We start from the raw sequence: 16,684 nt of genomic DNA on the forward strand, positions 1-16,684 counted from the left end.
ATAAAAGGATTCACGATGACATAGAGTATGCTGAAATGCAGATAATGAAATCTCAAGGATATCAGCTGTGCAGAGATGAGAGGATTATGTCAAACGACAGAGCCATGGAAATAATACGCTTGAAACGTCATCCACTGTACATTGATTTACATCCAGATATTGTAAAAAAATATCCTCTTCTGCAATCAGATGACCTCTTACCTGCAACTCACGAGTGTTGTACAGGTTTATTGTAATTTTCACAATATTGTACAATTTTAAGTTCAAAGTGTATGACGATGAATTGAACAAACCTTGATTTGCAAGGATTTTTATAAGTAAGACGAACCAGTACGATAACTAAGATTCAACTTATTCAGTATATTCTTGGCCTCTTTATATGCTTCTTCGATGTGGTCTACATATTTAGATTTCTTTATGTTGGTTGATTATAGATTTTCGACTGCATGAGACAGATAGACTCCGTATGAAGAAAAGATTGTACAACAGCAGAGACTCATTATTAGATGAAAAATTATTGCCAACAATCGTGTCTCAAGTTAGCAGATTTGATACTGAGATTGAGCAAAAATCAAGGTATTTGTTGACTAAAGAATTCATGTTTAATTTCATTACATATGTGGTTGAACGGATGCAAAAAATATAAAGCAATCCGAATTCAACTCTGATTATCGAGTTAAAAATATAGTTACATAGCGATTGTACTCATTTGTCTAAGAACGATTGTCAGAAATGTGAGAACTCGAGAAAGATCGACAACCACAAGGATGGCTGTTCGTAAAAGAAGTATAATCAGATCAGAATACACCAAAAGAGTTTTGATTGCGGAACCAGAAGAACTACTTTTTCACAATTTTCAGTACAATAAACTGTATAAGGTATGCATTCATAAAAGTAATGGCAGAGTTAATCTGAGGAATAAAATTGTATATGTATTGTTTTAGAAGATTGTGCTGCTAAAAAATGTCGGCAATTCTACGGCCATGTATAAAATTGAAAGAAGATTACCTAATTCAAAATTTACTGTTCTCCTCAACACAGCAGCTATGAAAACGCGAAAAATTGCACCTGGCATGCACATTAAGTTAACGGTTCTATTTCGATGTGATGTTATCGAAGATCCAGAAGAATCTCTGATAATAAACGTATATCCAGGAAAAACAGTATGCATAAAAATGCATGGGTATCGAGATCCGCCTCTGCTGAGAGGTATTCTTTCTGAATTTCACATGTCACCAAAAAACAGTAGGCTTGCCCTCAACCTTAACTATGTAACTAATCTGAATATATACTTTCCAAAAGTTGTGAAAACTTTGTATCAATCTTCGTCATGTTCTCAATCCATCGCCACGGATATAGAACAAAATAGGTCATCTTTCTTAAGTATTACCGAAGAAGAGAAGCTCAAAATACCCAGGGAACAGGTCCTATAACTTTGGTCGTTTCAGTTAGAAATTTACGTTTCCGTGACTCAATAGAAACCATTGTTACAATTTAGCTCACTGGAACTTGTGCAAATATTGGAAAATATGACAACGGCAAACTTGTTAGATGTACCCTGAACTTAGGAGCAAATTTTGAATGTAGAAAGTGCTTTATCGGCGAGCGAACCATTATATCGAGACAATTTGTTAATGATGGTGGTGATGGAAAATTTTTTATCATGAGTGAGATCGATTGGTGTACAATGAATCTTGATGCAAGTTAATTTTAATTGGACTGAATTATTTTTTTCATTCTTTCTCACAAGTTTAATTAATAAATTATGTGTTTCAGGATATTATGGATTGTAATATGATTCTTATACCGCCTTTTGCTGTATGGCCAGTATATTTTACACTAAAAACTGGTGAATACGTAGATATTCGTACATATTTTTGTCCTGAGTCATACGGCATGCAAGTAATTAGTACACAATATCATCTATACCGTAATATAGGATTTCGCAACAAGTTAGATGAATTAAATATCAAGTTTGTTTTTCTGGGAACTTCTTAAATTTATGTGATTTACATATAATAATTGTACTTCATAATTTTTTTAGGTCGATAAGTTATATATACTTTGTGACAATCATGCTGTTCATCCGATAGAACTCATGGGAGATGGGGTCTGGTACGACCCCGACTTTATTCGCTTTGGGGATGTACGTCAGTGTACTATTGAGATATTAAAACAAGATTGTAAATAATCTTGAAGAGACAATAACGATTCTAATCACGGAAATACTTTCAGAATATGGAAATATGTTGCTCCCCTGAAGACAACAACGTAACTTCGGTTGATTACCGTCTAAATATGGCTAGCATAGTTTCAGGTGATGTTTTAGAGAAACCTATTTTCCTTATAAATAATAGGTGAGTTGCAATAAAAACGAATCAAATAGTTTATTGTTGAATTATTAAATACCTAATATGATAATAAAAAAATCATAAGCTATCAGCAAAAGGATTTAGAAAAGAGTATTCGTGCAATTTCTAATAATAAACTCTGACTTTGGAATATTCTCAAGTGACATGGAAATGTTCTATCGATGGGAAAAGCAGTCAGCAATATGTTCTACATCTGATCCAAAGAACAGCTGGTCACATCTACCAACGGAAAACCTGACTATTCAACCAGTCATGGGTTCTCTGAATGCAAATTCAATAACATTTTTCAAAGTTGTTGTACAGATGAATGATGTGGAGCCTGGTGAATATTGTACTACTTTACGGTAAGAAGGCATGAAGACTCAACAGAAATGATAGTTTCCTCACAAATTTTTAATAATCCAATATTGTATTGGCTTTTTTTTAATGTGAATGGCAGTGATCCTAAATATCTATTTTATAAAACACTCGTATAACTGTGGTTCAGGCTATACATCGAGGATATACCTTTGGCGTCCATACCAAAGAATTGTAATTTCAGAATTACAGAATCTCGTGAAAAGCGCAGGAACTGTTCAATTGTAAGTTGCCAATAATGTTGAAAAGAAACCTACTAATATATGATTAAACATTCAAGACTGTGGACATTTTAGTCGCTGATGTTGAGGTCCGGGCATGCTGTATCCTTCCAGAGGATGGTTTAGATGTTGGTATTGTGCAGAAAATGGATAGTAAAATAAGGTGACTAAAATACTGAACGTCTCTCTGTTGAAAATGACGTTTTTCCCTTGAGTATTCACAACGACAAAATTACGTCGCTGTAAAAGTTTTTTGATCACCAAGATTTATATTTCAGTATCTCAGAGGAGGCTGCAGAGGAAATTACGAATATAGATTACTATTCACCCTCAGGTTCAGTGTGTGCGATTCAAAACACTTTTGAAGAGTTCGGCACAGCGGCTGACAATGTATTGATTTATGGGATGAATGATGTCAAGTGCGTTGATGATTGCAAAGAAGTAAGAGACATAAAATATTATACCGTAGAATCGTTAATCTTCTCTTCTTGATCATTACTTATGCGTGTGCAATTTCCAATGTTCATTTTAATGGACCTAATCGTCTATAATTTTAAATTTAGTCTGGCATTCTTTGGAATGCATCTCTTAGCATAGCGCAGAATCATGAAATAGATACAGCTGCACCAGCCGTTCCTACACTTGACTTTCATCACCAAATGTCGAATACAGCAATTCTAATCCCTGAAAGGTAGTGTTAATTATATTATGTTGTAATAGGCGGTAGGATGTCTTTTTTTAAATTAATAAATGATTGGGCAATACATTATAGTGATCTGAAGGTGTACTAGCGACTAAAAACTGTTGGTGTATGTCCTACGTTTCACAAAAATGATCACTTCAGTTAATGTAACAAAAATAACTTGTCACAGATCATTATATGTTGGTATAAAGCAAACATACTTGTTAACGCTACGAAATTTGACCTGTAAACCTGTGTCCTATGCCTGGGGACTACCACCAGAGAAAGATGGGTGTAGAATGGAAGTATATTTCAATCCAAAGGAGGGTTTGATTCCTCCAACTGACACAGCTATGATCGAAGTGATCTGCTTGCCGACGAACACTGTGAGATATCTTTCGTACATCTATCGTACAATATTTCTTTTGTTGAATCACTATTTGTACTCTTTTGCCAGGGGGTAATTGAGGATTTGTATATACCGTGTTTTGTCGGGGGTCGCCAAGATCCCATTATGCTTGGAATTCAATGTACCATTGATGCCTTGTTTGTTACTTTTCTTTTTTTACCGCCACCGAACGCCATCCCATCTCCATGTGTTGATTCAATACGTGTTGAGTGGCACAAGGCTGGTCATACATCTGCACTTAATTTAAACGTAAGTCGCAGTTTTCGACTTTATTACACATCTCATATTAGTTGAATCTCAAAGTGGAACTAGTTAATAATTCGTCAAACATTGCAGTTTATAAATACAAAATTGTACAGTGTAGCCATTGCTTACGCACGTTGCAAAACAGTTAATAGACAATTAAAATCATCGGTTTGTCTAGCTTAGAACTTGAAAATGAAGCGACATTCCAAAATTGAAGAGGAACAGGAATTGAAGAACATAAATTTGGATGCTGGACAGGTAATCGCAACTACTGCGGTTGGCCCAGAAAATGTAGATATCGACAATACATCACTAGTCCCGTCTATTGAAAATCCATCTCCACCGAAACAAAAACTTGATGTAAGATTCATGATTAGAATTTTTTATTAGTTTGGAATTTTAGGCCAGCTAATTATTTGATAACTTCATCAACATTTATAAAACCATCACAATATATTCCAGAAAAATGAGAGTGCTGAAGCACAAAACAAATTTGTTAAAGAAATGAAACTTGAAAATAGCATTACATTAACTGCTGAATCCGAAAACGAGGATTTATGCGAACCGCGAAGCTGGGAAAGCTTGTTGAAAGGCATCGTTTGGACGGTCGACAGACCTGATGAATTTATTTCTCTACGTAAACCACAACCCATAGTCCCTTTTTATAAAACAGTTGTTCCTCCCATTATGCAACCTTTGGCAATAGAATTTACTAACTTGCCTTTACGAACAGGTAAAATATCAATGTCTAATTTTTCGATTACTCTCTAGTTTTCGGAAATTTCAATACAAAATCAATAGAGCATGAAAGATTATTTCATTCATTTGTGTTGTGAAATGTTTGAACACTGCTTTTAGTAATCCTTGTAATACGTAATTCATTAGTGGAAAAAAGAACATTCGTAATCCGCAATGAAACTCCAGCTGCATCAACATTTTCTCTATCTTCAAAACAATTTGGCCCTACTAAGCATACGAAAGAATTGGAACCAGAGGATGTAATTAATTCTACATATGCCACTGTAATGGGGCATAAATCAAGTAATGTATAATATGTCAGAACATTGGAATATGAGCGTCAAATTTTTTTTTTTTTCTACATCATTGAAATTGATGGATGATACGTAACTTTCATTGCAATATTTAATCTTTTAAGCAAACAGTGAAGAGTTAAAAAGTTATTGGCATTAGGTTTCATTATAAGGTTCGTCATTATTCATCAATGTAAAACCAAGAAAAACTCTCATAATTTTTTTGTGTATTCAACATCATAAAACCGGTCTTCCAAAATCAGGAGACAAAAACTTTCCTAAAACGAACCCATTCTAGTTTAGATGTTTGTATTTATTTTTTGTTATTCTTTACCATCGCTTGACTTGTTGATCACAAAATTGTAAGATACTTGTTTATCATAACATAATTTTTTACTCCTGGAAAAATCTGAATTTAATAGAGAATTATTGGGACGACATTAAGCCACCAGTCCAAGGCATTGTTTTGGTAATAGAACCTACGGATGGTCCTCTTGCTCCTTACGAAACAGTTCCTGTTGACATTTACGTCTACGCTGACACTTGGGGAGTTTACATTGACGAAATTGTGGTATCTATTGCTGGCTTGCCTGATTATATCTTTGGTGTTTGTATTGAAGTTATTGGATCACCTGTAACATACCCTATCTGTAAAAATGGAATACATGAGACACCTACAGTGAGGTACCAAGTATAAATTATATAATTTATTACACCCTTGTATCTATGTTTAAATCTACGTAATTAATCGCATGGTAAAAATTAATTTTGGACCATAGATTTGGAACTGTAAATTTTGAGACCGAGAAAGTAACACGAAGAATAATAGTTGAAAATACAAGCACTGTAATGCTCGCCATAAATTGGCAGAGTTATGTGATTGACTCTGAGGTGACCAAGGATTCTATACCTTTCAACATCACCTTGCAAATGTTTAGCCCACTTGCAAATGAAATTTCCAATCCAACGTGTACAGACTTGATAAAGACTTCCGATTCGGAGATAGAAAAGTCAGAACAAGATATACTGGATTATGGCAAATGTGATAGTCTCAGAAGTTCGGTGACGGTTGAAAGTAACTTATTTCAATCCCAAGATGAAACTCCTTGGACTCAAACTTCGTATGTATTCAATCTCTTAACTGGACAGCTATTCCAAACGTTTTCTAGTTTTTACTGAAAAGCCATACATAGTAAACAACCCATATTAATCTCTTCCTGGCACAGATGCTGTTATGAAAGTCTTGCATCACGTAATAAGGTTTTCTGTCGGAATACAGACAGTAATTTGGAAATTAGTGTTGGAACAAATAATTGTAACGAGGATTCTGTGGAGTACATTACTGAAACTGAACTAACAACAACCGACTGGAGTGAACAAACTGTTGATAGAGAAACTGATCTAGAAATCGCCATGACACCTTACTATGGAACCCCAGACTATTGTGTGTTCAGAGTAAGGAAAAAATTTTGCTATGTATCATAGATTACTTACGGAAGTTTCAACGGCAATGAATAATTTTTTACTAGGTAACTCCGCCAGAACTAGTTATACCAGTTAAGGGGAAACAGTCTTTACAAATTACTCTGAACATTGGTCAATTTCCAATACAAAATGGTGCGAGTGAAGTTCATGGCCGTCTTGTGGGGTTCATACGAATTGCACCTATGCACAAGTATTATACGAATCTTGAGTAAATCTCAGCATTGATTACAATATCGGTGTAATATAAATTGATTAAATCAATAGGTACAAAGCCGATTGTTACTCCCGTAATGACGGTGCAATGCTCATACCTACTGAAATAAAGCTGGAAGCTAATATTCTGCAACCAGTGGTAACAAACGAAGATTCCTACACTGAAGGAAGTTTCAACATTTTTGAGAATTGAAGTCCCTCAAAGTAAGTTAGTTGTTATGCATTCTCATTATTCACAATGAAATGACAGTATCGCTTGCAAAGTATTGCCAGCAGTATCAAAACAACGTGTGTCCGCAATTGCTCAAAGTGATCAAAATTAGAGCAATTCTTCTAAATATAAATTGTCAACAAAACATCCACTTAACGCAAGCAAACCTTGTATAGCAATTACTCGGCGAAAAAGCAATGACAATTGCAACTAGTGGAATTGACTTTTTGCAGATACCTTGGTTGCCTGGACTTGGTTACCTGGATAGTCAAAAATATTGAAAATTTATTTACTTAGTGCACTAAGAAGTATATCAGTACATAACGTCAGCAGTAGTTTAATTCAAGTTTCTGCAATTGTTTTAACAAAACACGCTATAAAAAATCCTACACTATCACTTTCCACTCCAAATCTACACAGATTTTTTGATTCTTCAGAGGTCAGTCCAGAGATCTCCATTCCTGATGCACCAATGTGTGGTAATCCAAGAGAACACAAATTTTTTCGTACTGATTCTAGTCGCAAGTACGGATATGTTCTCAATGCCCAAGAAACAATACCCTCGTTCTCACCTACTGTTATTGTACAAGTACTGTACACCAAGACTCCACCAAACTTGAGCAGTTGAACGGCCTATCATAGAAATGTTTTTGTTAATAATTGTAACAGATATTCTATTGAACGTTTTAATTCTATTATTCTATTATTTCTATTATTCTATTCAATGTTCTAAATAAACTTCAACCAACCGCAGAGAATAATTTCCTTTGTAAAGGTACATAGGAATTGATTTGTGCAACTGTAATTGGGTTTGTGAGTTGAGGCCTTTGCCCTAGAGCGCTACAAGGAACATCAAGTAGAATTCGATCGAAAGATTCCGCATTGTAAGGAGGCCCGTTGGAAAATATTTTCTCCTTCACTTCACTTACAGCTTTTGTTGAATCGAAACAGAATATTTGAATATTTGTAGCACGGAACTCATTGCATTGAATTCTCATTCGTTCTACTTTGGATTTTATCTTCTCTAAGGCTACGATGATTCCCTGAAAGAATTAAATAATTGAAACTCCATTTCGATACAGCAATTACAGCGTCATTCTTGCTTGCATATCGTAATTACTACAAATTATGTATTACCGAGCCTTTCATAAGGTCAGAAATGTGAGTAGTTTTATTGCCAGGAGCAGCGCACATGTCAAGAATAATTTCATCCGACAATGGATTGAGAACACGACTGCAAATTATAGATGGTAAGTTCTGCAGTAATGCTGAACCCTTAGAGAGCACGGAGTCGCTCAAACTGGGTAAACGAGACACAACATCTGTCATGAATACCGCGATCCCGCTGTAATATCATTATGGTATACTAAGTGAGTGGTCCCTAACAGTTTCTCTGAATTGGAAGAAAAAAACCGTATAACCATTCTTCTGCGAATTGTACATCAGTGACAAAATTTTATCCATTTTACATCATACCTGGGACTTTTTACAGTTGCGCCAAACAAAGCATTTCTTGTTATTCTCAAGACACCATTACCAAGAAATACTTTGTAGGGACTCACATAGCGTTTGTTGAATCCTTTTTTACAATCTCCAGTCAAATCTGCATAGACACTCACCGTGTCTCCAACTTGTAAGCCTGTTCAAAGGGTTCCACTTCATTTCCTACGGGTGCTTAGTTTATGAACTCACTCACGTTTTGCTTAGTTGTCTTTTTTTTTTGGTTCTGAATTCAGGCAGTAATGAAGCTTCTCTTACCTTGCGGAATCCCCATAACACCAGGAGCAAATACATGGGCACCTCTCAGAACTGCTGTACCGCATATCGAATCAACAATAATTTCTTTGGGCAGATATTGGAAATTGAGCTCCACAGTAGTATCACAGCAGCTAATAACGATTAACTCAGGAAAATATCGATTTGTACGGACCTCAAAAGTTGGTCCGATCTGAATAATCAAAGTCGTTCGTTTAAATGAAAACTTGAAAGGATATTGAAGATTGAGTTAGGACGAAACTTATTTGAGTATCAAGATAAATATTACCTGAGAGAGTTCCTTTGTGATCTCTTTTACAACAGTCTCAGTATCTGCGACTAAATTATTGACTCTGAAAGTTGTGGTTTTTGGAGTACTGCAGAGCCAGGAGCACAAACAATCCAACCTAGCCTGAGGAAATTATTAATTCATCACGATTGCGTGAAAATTTTTGCATGGTAAGAACATACTCATGACTTTCGTGGTTGAGTTAATTTCTTGCATTGAACATATTCGCATAATTTGGACAAGTCGACAAGAGAGTCGATTAGGTCAATTAATCAAACAGTGATGTCAAGGGTGTGTAATTCCACAATTCTCTTTCATTCCACAGTACGGTAATTGCGATAAAATCGGTGGAAGGCGACGTTGAGTAATGATTACCTGAACATCGTTGAAGACCGTATCATCGACATGACCAATTAACCTAAGCATTTCATTTTGCAGTTCGGCACGTATTTCACTGTTATGTTTAAAAGGAGATTTTGGATATAAGTATAAAGGCATCGTGATGATTTGATATGTGTATGTGTAAAATTGTCCTTTCTCCTTAAAAACCTTGGTAAAAACAAATGCATATAGTCTTGATATAGTCGAATCGTTTGCAAACACGTGTGATTCTCCGGAAATGAACCTTTCCTTTGCACAACCGGGAACCCCCCACCAAAGTTTACGTCGCTACACATGGATCTGAACACAATCTGACATTTGTATCTGACGCAAAGATGCTGACACTTGCTTGATGGTGTAACGTATGCAATAAAAGGTGGTTTGTCAAAGCTCGTTGGAGAACTTTTTAATGATATTTACTCACTGACATGAGTTATTGATTATATTATATTTGTTTTGATGTTAGTTTGAATCTAAAATCGTGTTCTAGCGGGGTATATAGAAATCGTTTAGATATTGAATAACTGCATCGGAAATTATTCGTACTTATGGGATATAATATAACAAAAGGGCCTTACAATTTTCATACGCGCCATTAAGAATAATATTGATCTAGTCGCATCTTTTCGAAAATCGTAAATCTGTAATAAAATCGAGATCGGTTGCATAGGAATAGCGATCAGTGCTTGTACCCGGAATCCGGTCTTTACTGGAAATGATTGATGACTATATCGGTCATCAAAAAGCTAAAATGTAACGAATTCGTTGCCATCCCACATCTACAGGCTGGCTGCACCGTTATCGGTCGCCAAGAACTCGCTGACGATAAATAACAAACTCAATATGAGACACAGATATTTGGAGATGACAAAGGAGATATGATACAGCGAAGAAGAGGTATTTGACTCGTAGAAGTATTTCATTTGCCATTCTCATCCCCTGGTTCGCATTGGAGCACGTGTTATTGCAAGGTTCGATTTTCAAAGGATAAATTGTAGGGCTTAGGCCAGTTTCGGCTTTCTTTTGTCGATGATTTCGCGAACACTCGTGTCAGCGCCACCTGCAGGCAAGAATCGGCATTACAGAATAGTTTTCTCACGGCCACGTGATCAAACTAACCAATGGTAAGCCTGCTAGAGCCCCATACGTGGCACGAAGCATGAATCCTTTCCACGTCCGCCATTTTGACATACGGTACTTTTCGGGAGTATTGGTTTAATGTTTTATCGTTTCTCGTGAAAATAATCTTTTTTACTGAAACGTAAGTAATTCAAGTGATAAATATTATTAGGGTGACGCAGCGTTGTTAATCGCTGACTCGTGGTGGTTGTCCGTTTCTTGTTAATCGAGTTTCAAACGTTTCGCCATATAGTTTGGGAGTAGGTCGAGACGGTGACAGACCAACCGGGTGTGCATAGTGGCTTCTCTCAGGCTAACGAAAAATCTGTATACCCCAATCTTTCCTGCCATCGGCTAGTGTTGTGACTATCTCGGAGGTCTCGAAACTGTAATCGTTCAATAAATAACGCACTGTAAGTGAAAAGCTTGAAGGTGTTACAACTTATCGAGAAATAGAAAATGGAAAAACGAGTTTAAACGAATCGGGAATAATTGAACGAGAATCAATAGAGCGACAGCGTGGGTATCTCGCGGGTGGTATTTAGTGAGTCATTCGACAGGTTTCACTGATGTTGAAAAGGGGCTGAACCCCAAATATTTTACAACAAACATCTAAATTTTTCGTTTCTTTTACTCCTAATTTCCATGCCGTCGATAGTAGTACCATGTCGCATAGAAGAGGTCAGGTTATCTCGGGTCATACCTTCAACGCCTGTAGGTACATGCACTGTTGGTGCGTAGACGGTCGTTTACACGGCATGCACGTATATCACAACTTACGTGTAACCGCTAAGTAATACGTGGTGAAATTCGGCTTTTTTCACCTCGGGCGTTTTGGAAAGAGCTTATGGCTCGTCGCCTCGCATCCTGCCGTGGCTTTATCTGCCGCATATACGTGGCTTTCGTGTATTTTCACGGTATTAATGACGTGTCATGAATTTCGTGAAACCCCGACTAACGTGTTTCTTTGTTTCAGGTACCCACATATAACCAACACTAACCATGGGGAACATTTTTGCAACGTTATTTAAGGGCCTCTTTGGCAAGAAGGAAATGAGGATTTTGATGGTCGGGCTCGATGCTGCTGGTAAAACCACTATTCTATATAAATTGAAATTAGGCGAAATTGTTACGACGATTCCTACGATAGGTAAGTTTTTGAAATGAACTTTTTTTTTATTCCTTCTATAGTTTTTATATTTGCCTAATGTTTTACCATAACCCTAACTCCTAAGACTGAAAAAGTTTTTTTTACTTCATTCCGCTACTACTCACTTCTTCAACGCCACATAACCTAAATGATACACATTATTTTATCCATGCAAAGGAGTGGCTTAAGACTTTCGAATTCCATCCGAACTGTGCATGCCGTTTTTTTTTTTGTGCAAATCTCATCACGAACCGAACGATCGCCTTATATACTTTCTTAATGTTGCACGTAACCTTTTCCAATTTTATTCCCAATTATACATCATCTCGTCAATCAATACCATGAGAATTTGTTGCTGTTGTATTCATGTTACTCTGTTACATTTTTTCATGAAAATTCATTATTTTTCAGCTTCAGTGCACAGACCAACTGTTATGTAGTTTTCCAATAGCAAATTTGGAAACTATTAATCAACTCTCTTGTCATATCACGGTTACGAGAAAAAAAAGAACTGAACAGAGCAAAAAGATACGTTTTAATCCATTTCCAGGATATCGCAGCTGCCTGAATCAGTTGTGATACGAAAATTGCGTGACAGAGTTTTGATACAATATAAAAAAAAAACCATTGAAATAACTTTGTATAGTTTGCGACGCAATAAAAGCGAATCGTTACCAAGCGTAGTGAAGCACAGCCTGTCACAGTCGACCCTTTCAATAGAGATGGTCGTGTGGGTGTAGGGAAGGATATTTCTAAGAATTAGTATACCTCCACCAACGAGCTTGACATGCATTTATGACGCTTTGAACTGAGACTTTCGCAATAGGGTGGCCAAAAGTCCATACCAGTTGTTTTCTTCCAACAGTTCACTTTTGTTGCCGGCCTTATTGCGAGAGTACCAGGCAAAATTGCGAATACGCCTTGTTCAACTGGAGTGCTGGAGGAAGCACCCTTATTGCGAGAAGTCCTATTGAGATAGTCGACTGTATAATTATGGGAAAATGATCTAAAATCCTTGCAGACTAACATTGTCAGAGAAATAGATATATACCAGAGTATCAACGATGAGATGCGATGGCTACACAATTTTCTATTCCAATTATTTGGGTCAATTTTGGATTCGAGAGTCTTGAGCTTTATCGCGTTTGACTAGCTGTACTTTAATATAACGCAAATCAAAAAAGCTATTTCAATAGGTTTTTAATGGTTGGCAGATTTCAATTTTGGAATTTGCTTATCCTGACCCATTAAACAACATTGTGATCCAGAAAATGGATTAAGAGGCACTATTTGTTCCATTTAAAATCGGTTTTTGCCTAAATGTGTGATGCGAATGAAAGTTCTTCTTAACAGATTTGTGTTTGTATTTAAAGAAAAAACGACGGTGTTTGGTCTGGTTCGTGGCGTTGAAAAATAATCAATTATTCCTCATTAAGCAATGTTATCTAAAGCACTGTGACATTTCTTTATTTCACTGGGACACTTCCCTTCGTTTTATTCTTTGTAATATATCAATGGGGTTTCCCACTGAGGCGTTTTAAAAATTGTACCACCACAAATTTTATAACTAATCGATACCATTATCAAATGCACTGAAAAATGATATAAATGATATTGACAATTTTTTTTTTTTTTTTTGCAAAAAAAAATTTGAAGACAGTCTCTACCGAAGAATAATTTGAAAGTTCAACCTTAATTTTCAAATTATCTGGGTTTCTGGCAGTTTGATCTTTTACTGAATAATTTTTGAAACTGTTGACATTATATCAAGTTACTTGTATCGTCTATTTTGCGTATAATTTTTGCAATAAATTGTAAATTTCTCAAATTTAATACTAGAGGAAGTTGAATTTACTACTTTGATGGATTTTGTTTCATTTTTGAAACAGCTTGGAAGTATGATTGATAGAATAGGATAGATTTTTCAAGGGCAACAAATATTTACTTTTTAAATGTGTGTAATATGAACACCACCTAATGTGACAGAGTCGACCTAGAACACTTGTCAAGTATACAGACCATGCCGTGTTTAATGTCATTGTACTTCAAGATCAATGTCGACAAGTGGTAGACGATAGAAATTATCAAAGCTTTGTCAAATTTTCTGAAAATCTTTTAATAAGTTTTAATAATCGGTGCTTTCTGTATTTCAAGATCGTCCGCCACTACTTGCTCTTTTTTGTTGCACACCGATGTTGAAAATTTTATATTTCAAGAAACTGGCAATACTCTGCTCTGTTATTACTAGTTACCTTGATGACTATGTAAAGGATGTTAAGGCAGTGTTTCAAATTTTTAAAAGTCAAATTGATACTCCACTGAATTTTTGGCAGTGCTTTGCAAAGAGACTTTCCACTGCCTATAAGAGGTCATTTTCTAAACTTCATCGTTAGGTTCAGTACACATTTTAGGAAATTAAAAGTACTTTGGAATCTTGAACTATGTGTAATAAGATAGAAGACAATCCCTTTAGCATCAGTATTAACAGCGTGACAATTTATTCAATAACTTTTTACCATATTTGTGTTGCATGCAATTTGATGAATCCTTGACATTCTGTCGGTAAAGTGTAAATCCCCAAAACCTAATGACGTACAAAATCGCAGAAACAGTCGTCCTGAACAACTTTTTGCACATGAAATAATTACCGTGTATGTGGAGAATATGCTGATGAATATAGTTTGACTAATCGTCAGTTTATACACTTTTGCATGAGTTAGCTTCCTTCCAATCGTATACTGTTTGAAGTTTGTAAGGCTCGATTATATTCTATCTTACACTCAGATCTAAGTTTCTTGCGCGTGTAACTGTAACAATCACCACCGATTACTCATAAAATTACATCAATGTCTGTGGTAACCGTTGAAATATACAGTCATTTACTCGCAAGATATTTCTTTTTTCTTGTTTGTAGATGTTCCAATTCTGCTTAGCTTCATCTTCCGCCTACCTTCTCCCCTGACAAAAAAATATTACCATTTTGTGTATGCATGTTAAATCATCCAAATACTTGCTTCAACAGCAAATACCCTAAGAATGTGAAGCTAGTTTGATGTAAAGCTTGACAAGAGGGAATTGATATTACTTTGAGAATAATATGTGTACTAACGACCTTTTTTATCATCACTGAATAGTCAATTCCATGCAAATACTGAATTGCTTACTGTATATCACTCTTGATGATTTGACACGTGAAAAACTTAATTCTTCCACAGGCTTCAATGTAGAGACAGTTGAATATAAGAATATTAGCTTTACGGTTTGGGACGTGGGTGGTCAGGACAAAATTAGACCACTCTGGCGACATTACTTCCAGAATACACAGGTAATTATCTTTACTATCAGGTTAATGCGACAGAAATTGACTTGAATGAAAATGTACAAGTAACAAAGAAAATAAGACATCTTGTCTTTTATTTTAGTTAATCTATAAACGAATTACCTATGACCTTTCTATTTAAACACATTCATAATAACATTATAATTTTTTTTTTCATATCAATGCTTTGAAATACAAATTAAGCATCAATAATCAATGACCATTTCCGTTTTTGTTCAGGGGTTGATATTTGTGGTCGACAGTAACGACAGAGAACGTATAGGTGAAGCCCGCGAGGAGCTAATGCGAATGTTAGCGGAAGATGAGCTAAGGGATGCCGTATTACTTATATTTGCTAACAAACAGGTGAGCCAATGATCAAAGTACAATATCGAATAGTGAATAAATTATGTTTAAAATTGAAGTAAATAATAGTCCAATAAGTATTGACAATATTGGTTTGAGCTTCAATTCCGAGAATTCCATCACGTGCCAAAGATTATTGGGATTAAAAATTCTTCAAAATTTTAGGACCTTCCAAATGCCATGAACGCGGCAGAGATCACCGATAAACTGGGCCTCCACTCACTTCGTAATCGTAATTGGTATATACAGGCGACGTGTGCTACGAGCGGAGATGGATTATACGAAGGTCTCGATTGGCTTTCAAATCAACTTAAGAACGCCAACCGCTAATGCAAACGTTATCCTGTCAACATTCAGTTGCTATTTTAACATCATTCAGAAACAACATTAAAAACGAAAAACAAAAAAAAAACAGCAAACAAACCAACAAACCTTTAAAAAAAACAAAAAACATAACTGCACACGTTATCCCCCCATCAGCGATTAATTAATTGATTAAATGAAAGAAGAACGACCAACTAACAACGTACAACATAAATCGTATGAGCAGCCTGTGCGAGTTTCAATCGGAAGGTGAATAATACCATTAAAAAAATGCATTCGGATGTGCAACGAAGCTTTCGTTGGAAGGGGTTTTGAGACAGAGAAAGGAAAAACAAGAGAGAATTAAAGGAATTTTCGAAGATGAAGGAAAACAAACACGAGAAAAAAAAAACAAGAAACACGGGGCAGGGGGGGGAGGAGGGTCAGAATGGCTGCGATTACGCGCCGGCCAAACAGAACTATTGCTACGTGCAAATGATTTATTATTATTATTATTATTATTAATTATTATTATTATTATATTATTAGCATTATAGTTACACTTTTTACACAGAGATAACAGTGATGAACCAGATGTGGAGAACTTGATGATGATAACTGTATTAAAGTATATATCCTCTAAAAATCTGAAACATACAAAGCATATGTATCACACATGAAGTTAATTATTTGTTTAATTAATGAAATAATGAAAGATAATTGAAACTACCTACAATAGTTAATGATGATGATGATGATGATGAAGATAATGGTG

General features: G+C 35.7%; 4 protein-coding genes across 4 annotated transcripts; 3 read left to right on the plus strand and 1 right to left on the minus strand.

The window, feature by feature from the left end:
* Window positions 1-1,992: 1,992 nt before the first annotated feature.
* LOC124304569 (uncharacterized) lies at window positions 1,993-2,866 on the plus strand. The gene is made up of 3 exons (XM_046762966.1): window positions 1,993-2,146; window positions 2,236-2,357; window positions 2,513-2,866. The coding sequence occupies exons 1-3, from the start codon at window positions 2,099-2,101 to the stop codon at window positions 2,718-2,720; spliced, it is 378 nt and encodes a 125-aa protein (XP_046618922.1). The 5' UTR covers window positions 1,993-2,098; the 3' UTR covers window positions 2,721-2,866.
* Window positions 2,867-3,549: 683 nt separating this feature from the next.
* Window positions 3,550-7,381, plus strand: LOC124304828 (uncharacterized). The gene is made up of 11 exons (XM_046763505.1): window positions 3,550-3,641; window positions 3,823-4,018; window positions 4,090-4,290; window positions 4,471-4,647; window positions 4,732-5,020; window positions 5,173-5,328; window positions 5,741-6,002; window positions 6,098-6,439; window positions 6,545-6,773; window positions 6,848-6,993; window positions 7,068-7,381. Exons 1-11 carry the CDS (start codon window positions 3,610-3,612, stop codon window positions 7,207-7,209), a joined length of 2,172 nt encoding a protein of 723 aa, XP_046619461.1. The 5' UTR covers window positions 3,550-3,609; the 3' UTR covers window positions 7,210-7,381.
* Window positions 7,382-7,492: 111 nt separating this feature from the next.
* On the minus strand, window positions 7,493-10,702 carry LOC124306410 (tRNA (cytosine(72)-C(5))-methyltransferase NSUN6). The gene is made up of 7 exons (XM_046767098.1): window positions 9,647-10,702; window positions 9,272-9,394; window positions 8,986-9,175; window positions 8,704-8,866; window positions 8,365-8,572; window positions 7,977-8,270; window positions 7,493-7,860 (listed from the first exon to the last, which is right to left on the minus strand). The coding sequence occupies exons 1-7, from the start codon at window positions 9,767-9,769 to the stop codon at window positions 7,570-7,572; spliced, it is 1,392 nt and encodes a 463-aa protein (XP_046623054.1). The 5' UTR covers window positions 9,770-10,702; the 3' UTR covers window positions 7,493-7,569.
* Window positions 10,703-10,778: 76 nt separating this feature from the next.
* Window positions 10,779-16,018, plus strand: LOC124306412 (ADP-ribosylation factor 1). The gene is made up of 5 exons (XM_046767099.1): window positions 10,779-10,913; window positions 11,748-11,921; window positions 15,137-15,246; window positions 15,481-15,606; window positions 15,772-16,018. The coding sequence occupies exons 2-5, from the start codon at window positions 11,774-11,776 to the stop codon at window positions 15,934-15,936; spliced, it is 549 nt and encodes a 182-aa protein (XP_046623055.1). The 5' UTR covers window positions 10,779-10,913; window positions 11,748-11,773; the 3' UTR covers window positions 15,937-16,018.
* Window positions 16,019-16,684: the final 666 nt, after the last annotated feature.

Source organism: Neodiprion virginianus, chromosome 5 (genome assembly GCF_021901495.1).
Source record: "Neodiprion virginianus isolate iyNeoVirg1 chromosome 5, iyNeoVirg1.1, whole genome shotgun sequence".
Classification (NCBI taxonomy): Eukaryota; Metazoa; Arthropoda; class Insecta; order Hymenoptera; family Diprionidae; genus Neodiprion; species Neodiprion virginianus.

Excerpts from the sequence above, each read along its gene's own strand:
- LOC124304569 (XM_046762966.1), top strand. The coding sequence starts at position 2,099 with ATGGGAGATGGGGTCTGGTACGACCCCGACTTTATTCGCTTTGGGGAT. Across the intron at positions 2,147-2,235 it reads ACTTTATTCGCTTTGGGGAT|AATATGGAAATATGTTGCTC; the intron begins GTACGTCAGTGT and ends AAATACTTTCAG. Across the intron at positions 2,358-2,512 it reads ATTTTCCTTATAAATAATAG|TGACATGGAAATGTTCTATC; the intron begins GTGAGTTGCAAT and ends AATATTCTCAAG.
- LOC124304828 (XM_046763505.1), top strand. The coding sequence starts at position 3,610 with ATGTCGAATACAGCAATTCTAATCCCTGAAAG. Across the intron at positions 4,019-4,089 it reads TCTGCTTGCCGACGAACACT|GGGGTAATTGAGGATTTGTA; the intron begins GTGAGATATCTT and ends CTCTTTTGCCAG. Across the intron at positions 5,329-5,740 it reads TGTAATGGGGCATAAATCAA|AGAATTATTGGGACGACATT; the intron begins GTAATGTATAAT and ends TGAATTTAATAG.
- LOC124306410 (XM_046767098.1), bottom strand. The coding sequence starts at position 9,769 with ATGCCTTTATACTTATATCCAAAATCTCCTTTTAAACATAACAGTGAA. Across the intron at positions 8,573-8,703 it reads GCAACTGTAAAAAGTCCCAG|CGGGATCGCGGTATTCATGA; the intron begins GTATGATGTAAA and ends ATGATATTACAG. Across the intron at positions 8,271-8,364 it reads CTGACCTTATGAAAGGCTCG|GGAATCATCGTAGCCTTAGA; the intron begins GTAATACATAAT and ends TAATTCTTTCAG.
- LOC124306412 (XM_046767099.1), top strand. The coding sequence starts at position 11,774 with ATGGGGAACATTTTTGCAACGTTATTTAAGGGCCTCTTTGGCAAGAAG. Across the intron at positions 11,922-15,136 it reads TACGACGATTCCTACGATAG|GCTTCAATGTAGAGACAGTT; the intron begins GTAAGTTTTTGA and ends ATTCTTCCACAG. Across the intron at positions 15,247-15,480 it reads ATTACTTCCAGAATACACAG|GGGTTGATATTTGTGGTCGA; the intron begins GTAATTATCTTT and ends GTTTTTGTTCAG.